This window comes from Schistocerca cancellata, chromosome 1 (genome assembly GCF_023864275.1).
Source record: "Schistocerca cancellata isolate TAMUIC-IGC-003103 chromosome 1, iqSchCanc2.1, whole genome shotgun sequence".
NCBI classification, from domain to species: domain Eukaryota; kingdom Metazoa; phylum Arthropoda; class Insecta; order Orthoptera; family Acrididae; genus Schistocerca; species Schistocerca cancellata.
Window position 1 is genome coordinate 860,732,323 of NC_064626.1, and position 20,716 is coordinate 860,753,038.

General features: G+C 40.4%; 1 protein-coding gene across 1 annotated transcript in view; it reads left to right on the forward strand.

Annotated features, from left to right (window-relative positions):
- The window catches only part of LOC126189230 (formimidoyltransferase-cyclodeaminase-like), a 124,534-nt gene that overhangs the window by 96,224 nt on the left and 7,594 nt on the right, over positions 1-20,716 (forward strand). Inside the window, exon 7 of the mRNA XM_049930925.1 lies at positions 10,235-10,379. Coding sequence (XP_049786882.1) covers positions 10,235-10,379 — 145 coding nt within the window. The remainder of the gene's footprint in view (positions 1-10,234; positions 10,380-20,716) is intronic.

Consider the following 20,716-nt stretch of genomic DNA (forward strand, 5'->3'; position numbering starts at 1 on the left):
GGAGGGGGGTAGAAATAGCCATTTTTATATAAATGAGTTGATTGGTATGTTGTACCATAAGATTTCAATTTTATAGGCGTCAAAAAAAATTATTATATCACAGAGTTACCCAAAAATTATATAAATGAAAGCTCTGTGCATCAGATTATAGGGAGGTGGATGTTGGGAGGGAGCAAATGCATCCTTCCCCCCCCCCCCCCCCTCCCTCACTCCTCTCCCCCTAGCTAACGTCTATGACTGACAATGAGTCTCGCAACAACTGGCTGGATAATAGGTAGTTTTAGAATTGGAACAGAGCAAAAGATGTACCACCATCAACAAGACCATGTCTAGTACAATTTTGTGGTTGTCAATCTATGGTACTTCGTGTGATTTTGTTAATACATCGACAAATGTCTGTAATTTTCTATGATCACATTCTATTTCGCGTGTAACCATTTTCGTCAGTCGCACCCACTAAGCAATCTTATATAACTTCTCTCCAAAAAAAATAAAGTTGTCTCTATACTTAAAAAAAAAAAAAAAACAGAAAAAAGAACCATTCCAACCAAACTGAGCTCGACAGAATTTTTTTGTTAGCTTTTGATTCAAAGATAGGGCTATACTCCTATGTATGGAACTTCTCCCTGTGGTCTTTTATCAACTTAATTATTTACTTGAGCGTTTTTTTCCATTTTTAATTTATCCTTAGGGAGTCTATCACGACATTCCAATAATAATCTGAAAACACAGATGTGTTCACGTGCCCTGATACCTTCTTTCATTGCTGAAATGTTTTGATGGAAGCACTCTCCGTGCTCGTCACTCACGGGGCCACCATTACTTGGAAAGAAGTCGAGATGTGAGTCCAAAGAGTGGATCCTGAGCATGGGCGGTGGCAAGGAGGTAGTTGGGGGGGGGGGGGGGGGGGTGACGGCCATGGGGTCTATAGTCCCCCCCCTACCCAATGGAGTATCATATTACACTGGATAAAAGACTAGAGATATCAGCAAATATATTACTTCAACAGAAACAATCATTTCTTTTCATAATTATGTAACAATATAGGTTGCAAAGTATTTCAAACACATTTTAACAAAAGAATAAGAGCAGCAAATAGCTTACTATCTAAACCAATAAATATCATTTAACTTAAAATGGGCGTCTTATTATTTATTAATATACATTGGATGTGTATTAATGTACGAGTACCACTTACAATAATCAAGAAAGCTAAATAAGTCGGGTATGCCTATCAACACTTAATCTCCTGACACCAGACAAAAACTTCTAAATCGCTGGACATCTTGGTCAAATCGTATTATTTTCCCGGGTACACACATTCTGTAGACACATTTTTACCCTGAACTCCGAAACAGCTACCAAAAACTACATTAAGCAACACCAAATTTTACCAATTACTCGGTGGAGGACCCCACCCCTCCTTTTGTTAAACGATATTCCATTCCCCCAAACCCTATGCCCCCCCCCCTCTCACCCTCACCCTCCCCCCGCCATCAGCTACCCCCCTGAACTGCGGAAATGTTTTCTTTAAATACCTGAAAGCTTCTCTTTCGTGATGCCTTGTATTTTGACAGACCCAGAACATGAATTAAACCGTTAAGCTTTTCTTGAGAAATTTTATGTAGCCTTCAGCACGAAATCGATTCCGGCGTAAAATCTGGACCTTCCTGTAAAGACTCAGGCTGTTGTTTGCATTCAACCACCACCATTTCATCAGATTCTAGAACAAAGTCTTCCAGAAAGATAGGAACAGGCAGACCTTCTCCATGTGTTACAGGTCGTATAGCTGATGTCGAAGTTGGATATGTGGTGATCCGCTTTTACTTTCCCGATATTCCATGTTTAAGAGGGGGCATAATACAAAAATAAAAATCACTGATGTGATTTGAAGATTCTCAACATTGTCATGGGAACTGAGAATACTACGGATGTAACCGTTTTGTTTAACCAACAACGGAGATTTAATGTGCGTGAATTACAACACATATTTTTCCCAACATTTAGCCTCATTTACTTTACAATCGAAGCAATTATGATATGCTGTTTCTATTAACGGAATTGATTAAGGTTTCTGAGAAGCAGAAGTCATTCACCGCACACATACCAAAATTTATTCACATTGTTAACTCATTTACGATTAACAATTTATATTAATCTGAAATGTAAACAGAATAAAATGAAAAATTGGATTATTAGTATCTCTTTTGCCCTTTATTTCTTATTTACCTGTGAAAATTAGCCTTCAAAAACAGAAAATTACTGAGAAAGTTGAGGATATAGGTTTTCTAAGCAGAATAAAGGACATTCATGTAAACACAGTGGCCTCTCTAGGAACGAAATACGACATACTCAGTTTTGACAGCCATTGTTGTTGTTGTGGTCTTCAGTCCTGAGACTGGTTTGATGCAGCTCTCCATGCTACTTTATCCTGTGCAAGCCTCTTCATCTCCCAGTACCTACTGCAGCCTACATCCTTCTGAATCTGCTTAGTGTATTCATCTCTTGGTCTCCCTCTACGATTTTTACCCTCCACGCTGCCCTCCAGTACTAAATTGGTGATCCCTTGATGCCTCAGAACATGTCCTACCAACCAATCCCTTCTTCTAGTCAAGTTATGCCATAAACTCCTCTTCTCCCCAATTCTACTCAATACCTCCTCATTAGTTATGTGGCAAAAAGGAATACAGACGTCTCAAAAATGATATCGACAGGAAGTGCAAAATGGCTAAGCAGGGATGGCTAGAGGACAAATGTAAGGTTGTAGAGGCTTGTCTCACTAGGGGTAAGATAGATACTGCCTACAGGAAAATTAAAGAGACCTTTGGAGAGAAGAGAACCACTTGTATGAATATCAAGAGCTCAGATGGCAACCCAGTTCTAAGCAAAGAAGGGAAGGCAGAAAGGTGGAAGGAGTATATAGAGGGTTTATACAAGGGCGATGTACTTGAGGACAATATTATGGAAATGGAAGAGGATGTAGATGAAGACGAAATGGGAGATAAGATACTGCGTGAAGAGTTTGACAGAGCACTGAAAGACCTGAGTCGAAACAAGGCCCCGGGAGTAGACAACATTCCATTTGAACTACTGATGGCCTCGGGAGAGCCAGTCATGACAAAACTCTACCATCTGGTGAGCACGATGTATGAGACAGGCGAAATACCCTCAGACTTCAAGAAGAATATAATAATTCCAATCCCAAAGAAAGCAGGTGTTGACAGATGTGAAAATTACCGAACTATCAGTTTAATAAGTCACAGCTGCAAAATACTAACGCGAATTCTTTACAGACGAATGGAAAAACTGGTAGAAGCCGACCTCGGGGAAGATCAGTTTGGATTCTGTAGAAATGTTGGAACACATGAGGCAATACTGACCTTACGACTTATCTTAGAAGAAAGATTAAGAAAAGGCAAACCTACGTTTCTAGCATTTGTAGACTTAGAGAAAGCTTTTGACAATGTTAACTGGAATACTCTCTTTCAAATTCTGAAGGTGGCAGGGGTAAAATACAGGGAACGAAAGGCTATTTACAGTTTGTACAGAAACCAGATGGCAGTTATAAGAGTCGAGGGGCATGAAATAGAAGCAGTGGTTGGGAAAGGAGTAAGACAGGGTTGTAGCCTCTCCCCGATGTTATTCAATCTGTATATTGAGCAAGCAGTAAAGGAAACAAAAGAAAAATTCGGAGTAGGTATTAAAATTCATGGAGAAGAAGTAAAAACTTTGAGGTTCGCCGATGACATTTTAATTCTGTCAGAGACAGCAAAGGACTTGGAAGAGCAGTTGAACGGAATGGACAGTGTCTTGAAAGGATATAAGATGAACATCAACAAAAGCAAAACGAGGATAATGGAATGTAGTCAAATTAAGTCGGGTGATGCTGAGGGAATTAGATTAGGAAATGAGACACTTAAAGTAGTAAAGGAGTTTTGCTATTTAGGGAGTAAAATAACCGATGATGGTCGAAGTAGAGAGGATATAAAATGTAGACTGGCAATGGCAAGGAAAGCGTTTCTCAAGAAGAGGAATTTGTTAACATCGAGTATAGATTTAAGTGTCAGGAAGTCGTTTCTGAAAGTATTTGTATGGAGTGTAGCCATGTATGGAAGTGAAACATGGACGATAACTAGTTTGGACAAGAAGAGAATAGAAGCTTTCGAAATGTGGTGCTACAGAAGAATGCTGAAGATAAGGTGGGTAGATCACGTAACTAATGAGGAGGTATTGAATAGGATTGGGGAGAAGAGAAGTTTGTGGCACAACTTGACTAGAAGAAGGGATCGGTTGGTAGGACATGTTTTGAGGCATCAAGGGATCACAAATTTAGCATTGGAGGGCAGTGTGGAGGGTAAAAATCGTAGAGGGAGACCAAGAGATGAATACACTAAGCAGATTCAGAAGGATGTAGGTTGCAGTAGATACTGGGAGATGAAGAAGCTTGCACAGGATAGAGTAGCATGGAGAGCTGCATCAAACCAGTCTCAGGACTGAAGACCACAACAACAACACCCATCTAATCTTGAGCATTCTTCTGTAGCACCACATTTCGAAAGCTTCTATTCTCTTCTTTTCTAAACTATTTATCGTCCATGTTTCACTTCCATACATGGCTACACTCCATACAAATACTTTCAGAAACGACTTCCTGACACTTAAATCAATACTCGATGTTAACAAATTTATCTTCTTCAGAAATGCTTTCCTTGTCATTGCCAGTCTACATTTTATATGCTCTCTACTTCGACCATCATCAGTTATTTTGCTCCCCAAATAGCAAAACTCCTTTACTACTTTAAGTGTTTCATTTCCTAATCTAATTCCCACAGCATCACTCGACTTAATTCGACTACATTCCATTATCCTCGTTTTGCTTTTGTTGATGTTCATTTTATATCCTCCTTACGAGACACTGTCCATTCCGTTCAACTGCTCTTCCAAGTTCTTTGCTGTCTCTGACAGAATTACAGTGTCATTGGTGAACCTCAAAGTTTTTATTTCTTCTCCATGGCTTTTAATACCTACTCCGAACTTTTCTTTCATTTCCTTTACTGCTTGCTCAATATACAGATTGAATAGCATTGGGGAGAGGCTACAACCCTGTCTCACTCCCTTCCCAACCACTGCTTACCTTTCATGTCCCTTGACTCTTATAACTGCCATCTGGTTTCTGTACTAATTGTAAATAGCCTTTGGCTCCCTGTATTTTACCCCTGCCACCTTCAGAATTTGAAAGGGAGTATTCCAGTCAACATTGTCAAAAGCTTTCTCTAAGTCTACAAATGTTAGAAATGTAGGTTTGCCTTTCCTTAATCTTTCTTCTAAGATAAGTCGTATGGTCAGTATTGCCTCATGTATTCCAACATTTCTATGGAATCCAAAATGATCTTCCCCGAGGTCGGCTTCTACCAGTTTTTCCATTTGTCTGTAAAGAATTCGCGTTAGTATTTTGCAGTTGTGACTTATTAAACTGATTGTTCGGTAATTTTTACATCTGTCAACACCTGATTTCTTTGGGATTGGAATTATTATATTCTTCTTGAAGGTTGAGGGAATTTCTCCTGTCTCATACATCTTGCTCGTCAGATGGTAGAGTTTTGTCGGGACTGGCTCTCCCAAGGCTGTCAGTAGTTCTAATGGAATTTTGTCTACTCCCGGAGACTTTTTTCGACTCAGGTCTTTCAGTGCTCTGTCAAACTCTTCACGCAGTATCATATCTCCCATTTCATCTTCATCTACATCCTCTTCCATTTCCATAATATTGTCTTTAAGTATATCGCCCTTGTATAGACCCCCTATATACTCCTTCCACCTTTCTGCATTCCCTTGTTTGCTTAGAACTGGGTTTCCATCTGAGCTCTTGATATTCATGCAAGTGGTTCTCTTTTCTCCAAAGGTCTCTTTAATTTTCCTGTAGGCAGTATCTATCTTACCCCTAGTGGGATAAGCCTCTACATCCTTACATTTGTCCTCTAGCCATCCCTGCTTAGCCATTTTGCACTTCCTATCAATCTCATTTTTGAGACGTTTGTATTCCTTTTTGCCTGCTTCACTTGCTGCATTTTTGTATTTTCTCCTTTCATCAATTAAATTCAGTATCTCTTCTGTTACCCAAGTATTTCTACTAGCCCTTGTCCTTTTACCTACTTGATCCTCTGCTGCCTTCACTATTTCTTTCCTCAAAGCTACCCATTCTTCTTCTACTGTATTTCTGTCCTCCATTCCTGTGAATCATTCCCTAATGCTCTCCCTGAAACTCTGTACAACCTCTTGTTCTTTCAGTTAATCCAGGTCCCATCTCCTTAAATTCCCACCTTTTTGCAGTTTCTTCAGTTTTAATCTACAGTTCATAACCAATAGATTGTGGTCAGAGTCCACATCTGCCCCTGGAAATGTCTTACAATTTAAGATCTGGTTCCTAAATCTCTGTCTTACCATTATATAATCTATCTGAAACCTTTTAGTATCTCCACGGTTCTTCCATGTATACAACCTTCTTTCATGATTCTTGAACCAAGTGTTAGCTATGATGAAGTTATGCTGTGTGCAAAGTTCTAGCAGGCGGCTTCCTCTTTCATTTCTCAGCCCCAATCCATATTCACCTACTACGTTTCCTTCTCTTCCTACTGACGAATTCCAGTCACCCATGACTATTAAATTTTCATCTCCCTCCACTATCTGAATAATTTCTTTTATCTCATCATACATTTCATCAACTTCTTCATCATCTGCAGAGCTAGTTGGCATATAAACTTGTACTACTGTAGTAGGCGTGGGCTTCGTGTCTGTCTTGGCCACAATAATGCGTTCACTATGCTGTTTGTAGTAGCTTACCCGCACTCCTATTTTTTTATTCATTATTAAACCTACTCCTGCATTACCCCTATTTGATTTTGTATTTATAACCCTGTATTCACCTGACCAAAAGTCTTGTTCCTCCTGCCACCGAACTTCACTAATTCCCACTATATCTAACTTTAACCTATCCGTTTCCCTTTTTAAATTTTCTAACCTACCCGCCCGATACACTCTGTAGAATGCCAGTTTTCTTTCTCCAGATAATGATGTCCTCTTGAGTAGTCCCCGCCCGGAGATTCAAATGGGGGACTATTTTACCTCCGGAATATTTTACCCATACAGTAAAGCTGCATGCCCTCAGGAAAAATTACGGCTGTAGTTTCCCCTTGCTTTCAGCCGTTCGTAGTACCAAAACAGCAAGGCCGTTTTGGTTAGTGTTACAGGGCCAGATCAGTCAATCATCCATACTGTTGCCTCTGCAACTACTGAAAAGGCTGCTGCCCCTCTTCAGGAACCACACGTTTGTCTGGCCTCTCAACAGATACCCCTCCGTTGTGGTTTCACCTACGGTACGGCTATCTGTATCGTTGAGGCACACAAGCCTCCCCACTAACGGTTCATGCCATTATTTGCAACAATTAAAATGTTACCAACATTGCAAAATTTCGCCTTATCATAAAATTAATTCCTGTTTTTCCGAGGGAATGAGAACTAAGTAAACATGTGAAACATCGTCTTTGTTTATTTCGCACCTAAATGAATAGGAATTAACCGCTTTTAACTGGGGTAGATTTTGAGTGTAGACTAGTGAAAATCGAGACACTATGATAAGTGTCCATTTCGTTGTTACAAAGCGTTTATGATAATCAATATTCTTTATCGTGAATGCGTTAATACATACCGTGTACTAAATGCCTCTTAACGACTGAGAAAAGTAATTGGGAAAATTCAAATTTCAGTGGCAGTTCCACAGATTTTTTCGCGGTTTCTCTGTAATCACTTATCAGCAGTCCAGCTAGCAAAATGGCTGTGTGTATGGAGTCAAAAAGATAGTGGTCAACCAGCTCGTCATAAGCCACACATTTCTATAGTCTGTGCTATGCGACGCTTGTGGTGGTGTAAAGAGCAGTACCATTGGACAGTGGATGACTGAAAACGAATGATTTAGAGTGATGAATCACTCTATACCCCGTGGAAGTACGACGAAGGCCATTGGTTTTGGTGAATACTTGGAGAACATTACCTGTTGTCATGTGTAGTGTCGACAGTGTAGTAGAGGTGGTGTTATGGTATGCGAGAGCTCTTTGTAGTTAGGGTGTGACCCCTTATTGCGCTTCAGGAAACGCAAAATCTGGAAGACTATGAACACATTTAGATCACTGTATACTGCACAGGAACAGTTCGTAGATGATGGTGGTTTGTATTGGAATGATAATGGACCCTTTCATAAAACAGCATCTGCGAGGTAATGATTTTTGGACAATAACAGTCTTGAAGTGGACTGACTCCAAACACCAGCGTCCATCTTCTCTATCTTCTTGAGGTCTCGGTTCTTGAGGAAGAGTGGGCTGTCATTTCTTCACAGACATTCAGACACATCGAAAGCGTCGCCAACAGAATTTAAACCGTGATAAAGATGATGGGGGGGGGGGGGGGGGGGCAACCCATATTAATGTCCACTATTAGGTCTCCGGAACATTTGATCAGACACTGTATTTGCTCAACTGGTCAGTAGACCAAACAGAAAGCGTGATAAATACAAGCTGACCAAAAACGGCCTTCGTCGTGCTACTTTAAAGTACTTATAGAAACGGTGATGTACTATGCTCTTCACACAATGTGTTGAAGTCACTTCTACACAACAAAACGGACTCTTCTCTGGACTGTTAACGTAGTTGTCAGTGGCTTCACTGTTAACCCAGCACGTGCGTCATATTGGGTTGAAATTCTATCGTGCGGAAGTGCAGCGCAGATACACGACCGTCGGCCGCTTCCTCGTGTCTCGCATGCGGTCAGCAACATTATCCGTTAACACCCGCCCGCCCTCATCTTATCGGAATCCGAAGATAAACAGCAGTAATGCGCTGTACTAAATTTTCACTAGGATAGTTCACACGTCTGAAGTTGTAACTGTTAACATAAAAAAATTTTAAGATATTTTCAAGAGTGTGGTCAGGACCTAAGCTGTAGGGGGCGTGCAATTCACAGTAGTTTCACGGTGAATGGCGAAATAGGATTGAGATTTCACAACAAACGGCTCGTTCATTTCTTCAGACTGATGTCAAATTGATACCTCCGTCTGAGTGGCGGAGCAGGACTCGAGGATTGTAGTTCGATTTGTGAACAATTATTTCCTCTGTGAACGCTTATGGATATTTCGAGATAGGCCCTACAACAGTGTTATGTACAGATGGGGTGTGCCATTTTGTTTTGAATGATCTAGCGGCATGCTACGATACTGCGGTGAGGAAATTTCAGTGTGAGCCGGGACTGCAGACATGTACTCGCATATAAACTAAATATTAATTACGTAACTTTATCTTTCCGATGCGATAACTAAAACTTTATGGCTACGCCTTGTGAACTTTGTTCTGTGTGATACCGATTTTAATTGTTTGTGTGTTCCTATTTGTGATTCGTAAATTGGATAGTAGCCCTGCATTTTCCTAAACGAACGCGGAAAACCGCTGGATGATGTAGCAAACCAATGGGCGATCTGTATCTTGCTCAGTTTCTTGCCCCGCAAGCTCTCGCGCTTTCCGTTTAGCTATACAAGCAAGTCAAGTTTGATACTGATACTGATATTCATAAATACAGTTCTTGAAGGAAAAGTTATTTGTACTAGCCTCCACTATATAGAATTCATAAAGAACATGGTGAAATACGCACCAATAGAACTCTTCGCTATACGGTGGGAAACTAAATGTCTTACTACTTTTACATAACGATTAAACTTGGTTTTCTTTGCAAGTACCATCCGCAGTATGGAGTAATAACTAAGTAGCCAATTAGAAACCTGAAAACAATAGCATGAAGCAGATGCGTGCAACTGTGTTCCGTTGACATGTTCCACATACAAATGGTTATCGTGAATACAGCGGGTGAAACATACAACTAATATCAAAACAGTGTCACTACAGAAGCTTCAGACACGTTTTATGAAACGTATTGCCGATTACTCTGAAAACTGATTTGACAGACACGACATACCGTATAAAGCGTTTACGTAGCTTTCATGCATAGGCCTATGACGTTTTGACCGTAGATTCGGTTCCTGGTTTCAGAAAGGCGACGATGAACGATCGCCAAAACAGGGAAGGACGATATGTGTTCCACATCATCTATTTTTCTTTATTCTTCACTCTGTTGTGTTTACGCTTTTTGCTTGTCTAAGCAAAATGTTGCACTTCTTTTTTCATTCTTGGTTTTTCAGGGAAAGAATACTGGAATACCGGATGAAAGACACACAGATTTCTGGAAATCTGTCGAAGCTGACGTTAACAGAATTTGTGAATTCAGTGTCGGCCAGAACTCCAGCACCGGGTGGTGGTTCAGTATCGGCCCTGCTGGCAGCTCTGGTAAGCTCACAACAGCCTCAGCCTTGGCTCTTTTTCTCGACATTTATATAATTCTACTTACTTCGCCGCTCTTTTCATAAAACAGAGATCGACCATGCCTAGTCGATCTATTCCTAATCGACTGCTTTAGATGAAAACTCTTGTATAAAGTGTAAAGTAAAATTTTATGTAATAAAAGTTGGTTCTGATGTTATCACTTTCAGCTGTTACACGAAACTGCTTGAAATTACCCGCCCCTTCGCATATCGATTACTTCCCTTCTACTTGTTTAATCAGCTTTCTTTATGTGGTCCAACTTTTCGTATTTAGTTTCTCTTTTAAAAATTGCACCCAGCTTTACTAACATGTATTCCAAGTCCGAAGCACCTCTTATTGGCAGTTAAGTTATAGGTTTTGTGGGGGATAGCTCTCATGAACTAAACCTACAATGTTTGATATGGGAACGTAGCAATTGTTCGGAAGATTAAGCTGGGGGTCCGTTCTTCCTTAATTAACGCTGGTGTGCGAAAAGAACAATTCAATACATCTCTCGCAACAGCGTAGGTCGTACATGTCATTGGATGCCACAACGAAAAATCTATAACAAAATACTTCAGCAGAAAACGGATTAGCAACAGTAGGATCCAAAATACTAAATTATCAATAAGTGAAGATTTTTAGATTGCCTTATTTATTAATAATTATTTATCGTCCTGCAGTGGCTTCAATCCCTAAGGTCAAAGTCAATAGTCCAACCAGAAATATAGTAAATGAGCAATTACGAAAGCAGCCGAAACATATTGTTCGTTCTTTCATGAACAAAATGTAGTGATAAAACAAGCGGTGGGAAACAGATTCGCACCAGTGATTTAATATTTACGTCGTCAAGCATTATATTCACTACTACAGAGGCGAAGTAATAAAGCAAAAACTACACAAACTTACGTCGAGATTGTAATGGATACACTTAGAAGCGATTGATGCGTGTATGTTGTTTATAATATCGCATAATGTGAATACTGCGTACTCCCTGATTTCTGTACAAATTTTGTGCAGTGATGCAATCATTATAAATAAGTTTTGTAAAATGTTTTCATTTTTTATTTGATGATTTGTCCTGCAGTAGCCTACGAATTCCACAAGGGCAATTTCATTTGGTATTTGTGTCAGGTGCATTAGCATATCTGTTCTTATTCTGTAAATTTTTATTGTTTTCTGATATGTTCCACATTCCACAAGGTCTCCTTACTAAGAAACAACTGGAATGAAAAGTACATCTAATGTAATCTACATGCGCTGCTCATCTTAATTTTGATCCTTTTTTAAAAAAAAAACCTTTTCGTGCAATTGAGGCTATTCAATAGAAGCAAGGGATCAAATATTCTGATACGTTTTGCGTAAAAAACGAGGTTTTGGTTGCTACTAATTTATTGAAACATCAATGAAGATAAATAGACAATTCACTTAATATTCTGACCAGACGAAATCCAGTTTCAGTTTGTAATGGTCGCCTAGTCGTAGATATTGCTAATTGCTATAATCACACTATTTCACTCCCATTTACGGAGCTTGTTAGCACTTGATGTTAGGTTGGCGCCATTAAAATGCATTGTGTTGTGGTAATCGCTGCTACTTGCTGGATCGCTGCTGTGTCTCGATGCTGATGCTGGCTCTAAATCTGCTTGTCTAGGGTTAAAAACATGAGGTCCCGTGTTTTTTATGTGCTTTTGATGATAAAGAACGAGCGAAACCAACAAATATGTAAACTTCAAATATTTATTACTCTGGTGGCCATCTTAATTCCACTGTCCATCAGAGACCATGACACAACACAAAGTAGTATTTCCGTTACATGTTCTTTGCATTGTTTATCCACCTCAAACAATAACACACAAACACACTTTACCAAAGTGACATTCCGACTGCCCCTCGACCGTTCTTGCTGCTTGTATTTATAACATTGTCAAAGAACTACTAAAAAGAGATATAGTTTACAAGTCACATGTACATCTGTTATCATAATTTGTGCAGAAAAGTTATTAATTTGCATCGAGTGACATAATTTAACATGTTATTAAAATGACAGATTTGTTGACTTGACAGAATAATTCTTTGTTACAAAAAGGCTGTTTCTTAGAAGTTTGTCAATTGACTTCTCTAATTTGCATAAATAAGTAAATAACATGAATTATTAAGAATTACATTGGTTTTCGTCTAAAATAGGATTGATTTCGTGAATACTGAGTGAAAACGCTCCTAGTGAACAAATAGGTTTCACTGGGTGATTTTTATTTAAGGAGATCCAAAATACCTAAGTTGGCCACTATTTTTCGTACTTCATATTAATTATTTAAGATGAACTTAGTGTTTTTACATGATGACATTTGCTGTATCAGTGATCAAGTAATATAAACTTTTGTGTGGGTCAGTTACTCAGTATAATTTAATGGGTTGACTGTTTATGCCGACATGTTATGCAATCATTGTTAACATACACAATAACTTTTCTATAATCATAAATACTCGTTAAACTGGTTGAATTTGGAGGGTATCGCATACTTCGGTACAGTAAAGCCTTTAATATGTTCCGTTACAAGTTTCATAATTATCTTAGGAAACGGACTCGTTTGATTCACATAACAACAACTGTCCGTTTCACTTTTTTACGACGTGGTATTTTTCTAGCTCGTCCCCCCCCCCCCTCCATTCAACCTACACACACGCACCCTTCTCCCCCAATTCAGACCGATTCAGTCGTTATATTGTAAACACGATTTGTACACAAACAGAAGCAGTAATTTGTGAGAGACTCCGAAGGTAAGTTATATTGATGCTCTGAATTGTTCCTACAATAGGCCATCAGCTTAAGTTAAAATTAGGTGAAACTTATTTGATTCACCAAATGTGTCTTTAACCCTGGCTTGGAGGTTGTTTGACGCTATGGGAGAGATGTCACAACCCAGCAGAAGAAAAGAGGCAGTGTCAACTGGAGATTGGGATTTATGTGGAGAATTCTGGAGTCTGTTGCGCTTGGGTTAGCTAGGCCTGTGACTGTGATTTTTCCGATTTTATTAGTTAATATGTTGGCAACGCTGACTAAGCTAGGAGCAGAATACTGGTGAAACATAAATACGTTAAACTTCAGTACAACACTCCCATTAAGGCAGAAATGAAGGAATGGGGACAATAAAAAATTATCTTAACGCAACTTTACGGAAATTCGAAGACGTTATCATTTATGGGTGCAGAATGCCACGCACGAGGATGTGACAATAGATGAATGTGTGTTTCATAATATTGGAACTCGCAGTGACAGTGGAAAATGAAGTACTTTCTCTGTCACATTATCTCTGTGTGAGATTAGATGTGGTAAGTACTCCAAGCTATAGTCCGCAGCAAAGTGATGTCTATGTCCCTCTTTTTTCAGACGCGACAGTTGGCATTGCGCCATTTCACAAGTTACTTGGAAATCTCAGCCTCTTTATTTATGAGCACACAATTACATGGTACATATATGTAAATATCATCAGTTTCAAATGTCCCAGTTATATTGCTTCGCCATTCTATTTACATTTATCGTGCTTACGTTCGAAGTATACAATTACACACACATACACACACAGCAACGGTTCATCCACTTCCACGCCGCAGGAGGGGCCCGAATGCTTTGTGTGTCCGTCTGCATCACACCTCCAAGCCTTTTCTCTTCACAGCTCCTCAGGAAACAATTTCATGTAGCCGAAGTCTCATATTAATTACCTTCTCTCATAATACACTCCTCACTATTTTTTGTCATTTCGTGCTTCCTGTGTTTTGTCATATAGTGCTCCTGCCCGTTCTACCACTGCTATCCGCCTGCTTTCGACATTAATCGTCAAGTACCATATATAAACCTATTTAAGTTTTGTTTGTATGTACATAAATACTCTACAAGCCTTTGTATTTGGTGGAGCGCACTTCTTACGACTACCGTCGCTTATCACGTACATTTGAGAGAGGACTGTGGGGAGAGTGGTCCAAGCACGTGGCAGTCATCCTTAACCTGTCACTGTAGTTCTCAAATGGTTCAAATGGCTCGGAGCACTATGGGACTTAACTTCTGAGGTCATCAGTCCCCTAGAATTTAGAACTACTTAAACCTAACTAACCTAAGGACATCACACACATCCATGCCCGAGGCAGGATTCGAACCTGCGAACGTAGCGGTCGCGCGGTTCCAGACGGTAGCGCCTAGAACCGCTCGGCCACTCTGACCGGCTGTAGTTCTCACACAAGATACAGGACGATAACTGAAGAAAGGTTTTACAGTCTGGTTCTCAAACGTTGCCCAACACGTGCCAGTAAATGCAGGTGGTTCTGCGCTGCTATGAGCAGAACCTAGTTTACCACACATGTTGTGTACTTACTACTTGCTCTCACTCTCATGTACTAAGTTTTTCAAGAAACTGCAAATCCTCTTGTGATGTTGCAGACATTGCTGATTTTCGTGGGGCAATACCATAGATATCAATCTCACTGTGGAGTGGTTATTATTGATATGAGACTTTTTTGCCTGTGGGTAACGTGTCCTTCATTACAGAATTTTAATCAAAATCTTGAAATGATACTGCGTAGAGCACTCATCACTACGAAGACTGCGCTCAGTGTATGACATTTTTCAAGTAGTCTGAGGATTCTGCCCTTCAAAACCAGGATCAAATGGTCTTAAAGGCATTAAACTGCGAACATCACCAAGTGACCGTACTCAACTTACAATCAAAATGCAAACACAACTGAAACACAATTCATTTAATGCACTAAATTTCATTATCTTTGAATAACATGCCTTTATGAAGCAGATAATACACACAGGCAGCACAATTCCTGATTTCATAAGAATCTAGACGATCATTTAAGCTGATAGCTCACTTTTTCACTACCCACTTTCCTCTCCTACCTATATGTTTATTTTCGACACTATCGCTGAACTCTCGCTGTCATTTTCAGTCATATCCATTTGTACCTACCCATGAACCATGGACCTTGCCATTGGTAAGGAGACTTGGGTGTCTCAGCGATACAGATAGCCGTACCGTAGGTGCAACCACAAAGGAGGGGTATCTGTTGAGAGGCCAGACAAACGTGTGGTTCCTGAAGAAGGGCAGCAGCCTTTTCAGTAGTTGCAGGGGCAACAGTCTGGATGATTTACTGATATGGCCATGTAACTTAAACCAAAACGGCCCTGCTGTGCTGGAACTGCGAACGGCTGAAAGCGAGGGAAAACTACTCCCGTAACCTTTACCGAGGGCATGCAGCTCTACGGTATGGTTAAATGATGATGACATCTTCTTGCGTTAAATATTCCAGAGATAAAATAGTCCACCATTCGGACCTCCGGGCGGGGACTACTCAGAAGGATTTTGTTACCAGAAGAAACAAAACTGGCGTTATGTGGATCGGAGCTTGGAATGTTAGATCCCTTAATCGGACAGGTAGGTTAAGAAATTTACAAAAAGGAAATGGATAGGTTAACGTTAGGTATAGTGGGATATAGCGAAGTTCGTCGGCAGAATGAACAGGACTTCTGGTCAGGTGAATACAGGATTGTAAATACAAAATCAAATAGGGGTAATGCAGGAGTAGGTTTCACAATTAATGAGAAAAGTTAGTATGAACAGCATAGTGCACGCATTATTGTAGCCAAGATAGACACGAAGCCCACATCCACCACAGTAGTACAAACTAACATGCCAACTAGCTCCGCAGACGATGAAGAGATTGAAGAAATGTATGATGAGATAAAAAAAAATTATGCAGATAGTCAATTTAATAGTGGTGGAGAAATCGATAGTAGGGATGGGAAGAAAAGGAAACTTTGACTGGGGGAAAGTAATTAAAGAGGAAGCAGCCTGGTAAAATTTTACACAGAGCATAATTTAATCATCCCACATACTTGGTTTAAGAATCATGAAAGAAGGTTTTATACGTGGAAGAGACATGAAGACACTGGAAGATTTCAGACTGATTATATAGTGGTAAGACAGAGATTTCGGGACCAGGTTTTAAATTGTAAGACATTTCCAGAGGCAGATCTGGACTCTGGCCGCAATTTATTGGTTATGAACTGTAGATACAAACTGAAGAAATTGCAAGAAGGAAAGAAGTTAAAGAGATGGGATCTGGATAAGCTGAAGGAACCGTAGGTTGTTGAGAGTTTCAGAGGGGCATTAGGGAACGATTGACAAGAACAGGGGAAAGGAATACGATAGAAAAATAATGGGTAGATTGGAGAGATAAAATAGTAAAATTCCTTGGGTAACACAAAATATATTGAATTTAACTGATGAAAGGAGGAAATATAAAAATGTAACAAATGAAGCAGGCAAAAAGGAAAACAAAAATTCCAAAAAATATTAACAGGAAGTGCAAAATGGCTAGCAGGAATGCTTTGAGGAGAAAACTAAGGATTGAGATGCATATATCACTAGAGAAGAAATAGCTACTACCTACAGGAAGATTAAAGAGGCCTTCGGAGAAACGAGAAGCAACTGTATGAATATCAAGAGCTCAGATGGAAAACTAGCCTTTAGTAGAGAAGGGAAAGCTGAAAGGTGAAAGGAGCATATAGAGGGTTTATAAATGGAGATATACTTGAGGGCAATATTACAGAAATGTAAGGGAACGTAGAGATGAAGATGAGGTGGGAGACATGATACTGCGATAAAATTTGAATGAGCACTGAAAGACTAAATCCAACAAGGCCCCGGAGTAGACAACATTCCGTTAGAACTGCTGATAGACTTGGGAAAGCCAGCCATGACAAAACTCTTTCATCTGGTGAACAAGATACATGAGACGGGCGAAATATCCTCACACTTCAAGAAGAATATAATAATTCCAATTACAAAGAAAACATGTGCCGATAGATGTGAATATCAACGAATTATCAGTTTAATAAGTCAAGGTTGCAAAATACTAATACGAATTATTTACAGAAGAATGGAAAAACTTACAGAAGCCGCCCTCGGGCAAGACCAGTTTAGATTCCGGAGGAACGTAGGAACACGCGAGGCAATACTTACCCGACTACTTCTCTCAGAAAATAGGTTAAGGAAAGGCAAACCTACGTTTACAGCATTTGTAGAGTTAGAGAAGTTTGACAATGTTGACTGGAATAGTCTCTTTGACATTCTGAGGCTTGCAGGAGTAAAATACAAGGATCGAAAGGCTATTTACAGCTTGTACAGAAACCAGACGGCAGTTGTGAGCGTCGAGGGTTATGGAAGGGAAGCAGTGGTTGAGAAGGGAGTGAGACAGTGTTAAGACAATCTCTGTGGTATTCAGTCTGTGCAGTGAGCAAGCAACAAAGCAAACAAACGAATAATTCCCTTGGAGAAGGAATTAAAGTTCAGGGAGAATAAATAAGAACATTGAGGTTTGTCGATGATTGAATTAAATCAGGTAGTAGATGAGTTTCGTTATTTACGCAGCAAAATAATTGATGATGGCCGAAGTAGAGAGGACATAAAACGTACACTAGCAATGACAAGAAAATCGTTTCTGAAGAAGAGAAAATTGTTAGCGTCGAGTATAGATTTAAGAGTCAGGAAGTCTCTCCTGAAAGAATTTGTATGGAGTGTAACCATATATGAAAGTGAAACATGGACGATAAACAGTTTAGACAAGAAGAAAATAGAAGCTTTTGAAATGCGGTTCTACAGAAGAATTCTGAAAATTGCATGGATAGATCACGTAACTAATCAGGAGGTACTGAACCGAACTGTGGAGCAAAGAAATTTGTGGCACAACCTGACTAGAAGAATGGAGCGGTTGGTAAGACCCATCTAAGACATCGAGGGGTCACTGCTTTAGTACTGGAGGGGAGTGTGGAGGTAAAAATCGTAGAGGAAGAGCAAGAGATGAATACAGTAAGCAGATTCAGAAGGATGTAGGTTGCAGTAGGTACTGGGAGATGAAGGGGCTTGCACAGGATGGATAAGCATGGAGAGCTGCATCAAACCAGTCATCGGTTCAAATGGTTCAAATGGCTCTGAGCACTATGGGACTTAACATCTATGGTCATCAGTCCCCTAGAACTTAGAACTACTTAAACCTAACTAACCTAAGGACCCAGTCATCGGGTGAAGACCACAACAACCTAATCCATTTCTAAAAGCTGGAGCGATATATCACTGAGACCCTTATTTATGATAATAGTTGCATTTTTTTTACATTTCTTTTACTTAGCTTCAGAGCTAATGACTGTAATTATTATGGTCTGCATAAACACCCTCAACACGAAATCCTGACCCGATGGTTGCGTGCGCTAGCACGCCGTTTCCGGGGATCGGGGAGGGGCACCTATCAGGCTTTATGTGGCTTTTAGGCGGCTTCCCACATTCGACTTGGTGAATACCAGGCTGGTACACACGTCTCGCTTCAGTTGCATGGTACGCAAACGATAAAAAATCGACCGTATACTTACTCATAGTATAACACTAGACGCAGACGGTGGGGGTACACCAATTCCGGTAGAGGGGAGAGAGAAGAGGTGGCGACTGGAGAGGTATCCGGTCACCCTCTACCACAACATTGCCAAATACAGAAATTAATATGCCGACCCCGTGAATATAGGGCAAAGCCCAGGAAAAGGACTGCAATCTTTTCAAGGAAGCACAAAATATTTATATATTACATACTTCTAAAGATCATTTGCTCCTCTATACTTTGCCAGACCTCTCCTGAAAGGAGAGAAATTGCAACATTAACGATTTAGGGCCCGCATCTCGTGGTCGTGCGGTAGCGTTCTCGCTTCCCACGCCCGGGCTCCCGGGTTCGATTCCCGGCGGGGTCAGGGATTTTCTCTGCCTCGTGATGGCTGGGTGTTGTGTGCTGTCCTTAGGTTAGTTAGGTTTAAGTAGTTCTAAGTTCTAGGGGACTGATGACCATAGATGTTACGTCCCATAGTGCTCAGAGCCATTTGAACGATTTAGGATATTTTGAAATTCTGTTATTTCTGCGGTTAATCAGCATATCATTATATACGAATAAAAGGCAAGCGTGTGCATGTGAAGACACACTTTTCTCTATGACCACCCACTGTCACCCTCTCGCGGTCGTGATGGTAGATTATCTGTAGAGCCTAAAATAACATTATTATCAATAATTATTAATAATTATAACTATTAAAAACACCTATGAATAAAAAGTTGACGCTTGAGTACCACTCCTCCGCTGTTCGATCGTGTGTATCGGAGAGCACTGAATTACGTATGGATCCAAAGGGAACGATGATGGACCTTAGGTACAGAAGAGACTGGAACAGCACATTACGTCCACATGCTAACACCTTTTTATTGGTCTTTTTCATTGACGCACATGTACATTACCATGAGGGGTGAGGTACACGTACACACGTGGTTTCCGTTTTCAATTACGGAGTGGAATGGAATGTGTCCCGACATGTCAGGCCAATAGATGTTCAATGTGGTGGCCATCATTTGCTGCACACAATTGCAATCTCTGGCGTAATGAATGTAGTACACGCCGCAGTACATCTGGTGTAATGTCGCCGCAGGCTGCCACAATACGTTGTTTCATATCCTCTGGGGTTGTAGGCACATCACGGTACACATTCTCCTTTAACATGGCCCACAGAAAGAAGTCCAGAGGTGTAAGATCAGGAGAACGGGCTGGCCAATTTATGCGTCCTCCACGTCCTATGAAACGCCCGTCGAGCATCCTGTCAAGGGTCAGCCTCGTGTTAATTGCGGAATGTGCAGGTGCACCATCATGCTGAGACCACATACGTCCACGCGTGTCCAGTGGGACACACTCTATTCCACTTCGTAATTGAAAACGGAAACCACGTGTGTACGTTTACCTCACCCCTCATGGTAATGTACATGTGCGTCAGTGAAAAAGACCAATAAAAAGGTGTTAGCATGTGGACGTAATGTGCTGTTCCAGTCTCTTCTGTACCTAAGGTCCATCACCGTTCCCTTTGGATCCATACGTAATTCGGTGCTCTCCGATACACCCGATCGAACAGCGGAGGAGTGGTACTCAAGCGTCAACTTTAGGTTACAATATCTCCGGATGTAATTAACATTTTACAATGCAACAAACGGCACTGATCACGTATTCGTTTATATGTTCAGATGTGCTAACAAAACTAATGGGGTTCCATTTAAAAAAACGTAGGTTTGTGTTAAAAAACATACTTCCGTGCATTTTTTTATGGTTTGTATTAACCAATTACACTAGCCCCTCTCCTCACGTTCGGTCTGTGGAATCGATTCATCAGTATTTGATGTGGTTTACGAAATATATCCAGCGGTAACGTTAGGTGACTCACCCTGTATAGCTCAATTCGAAGG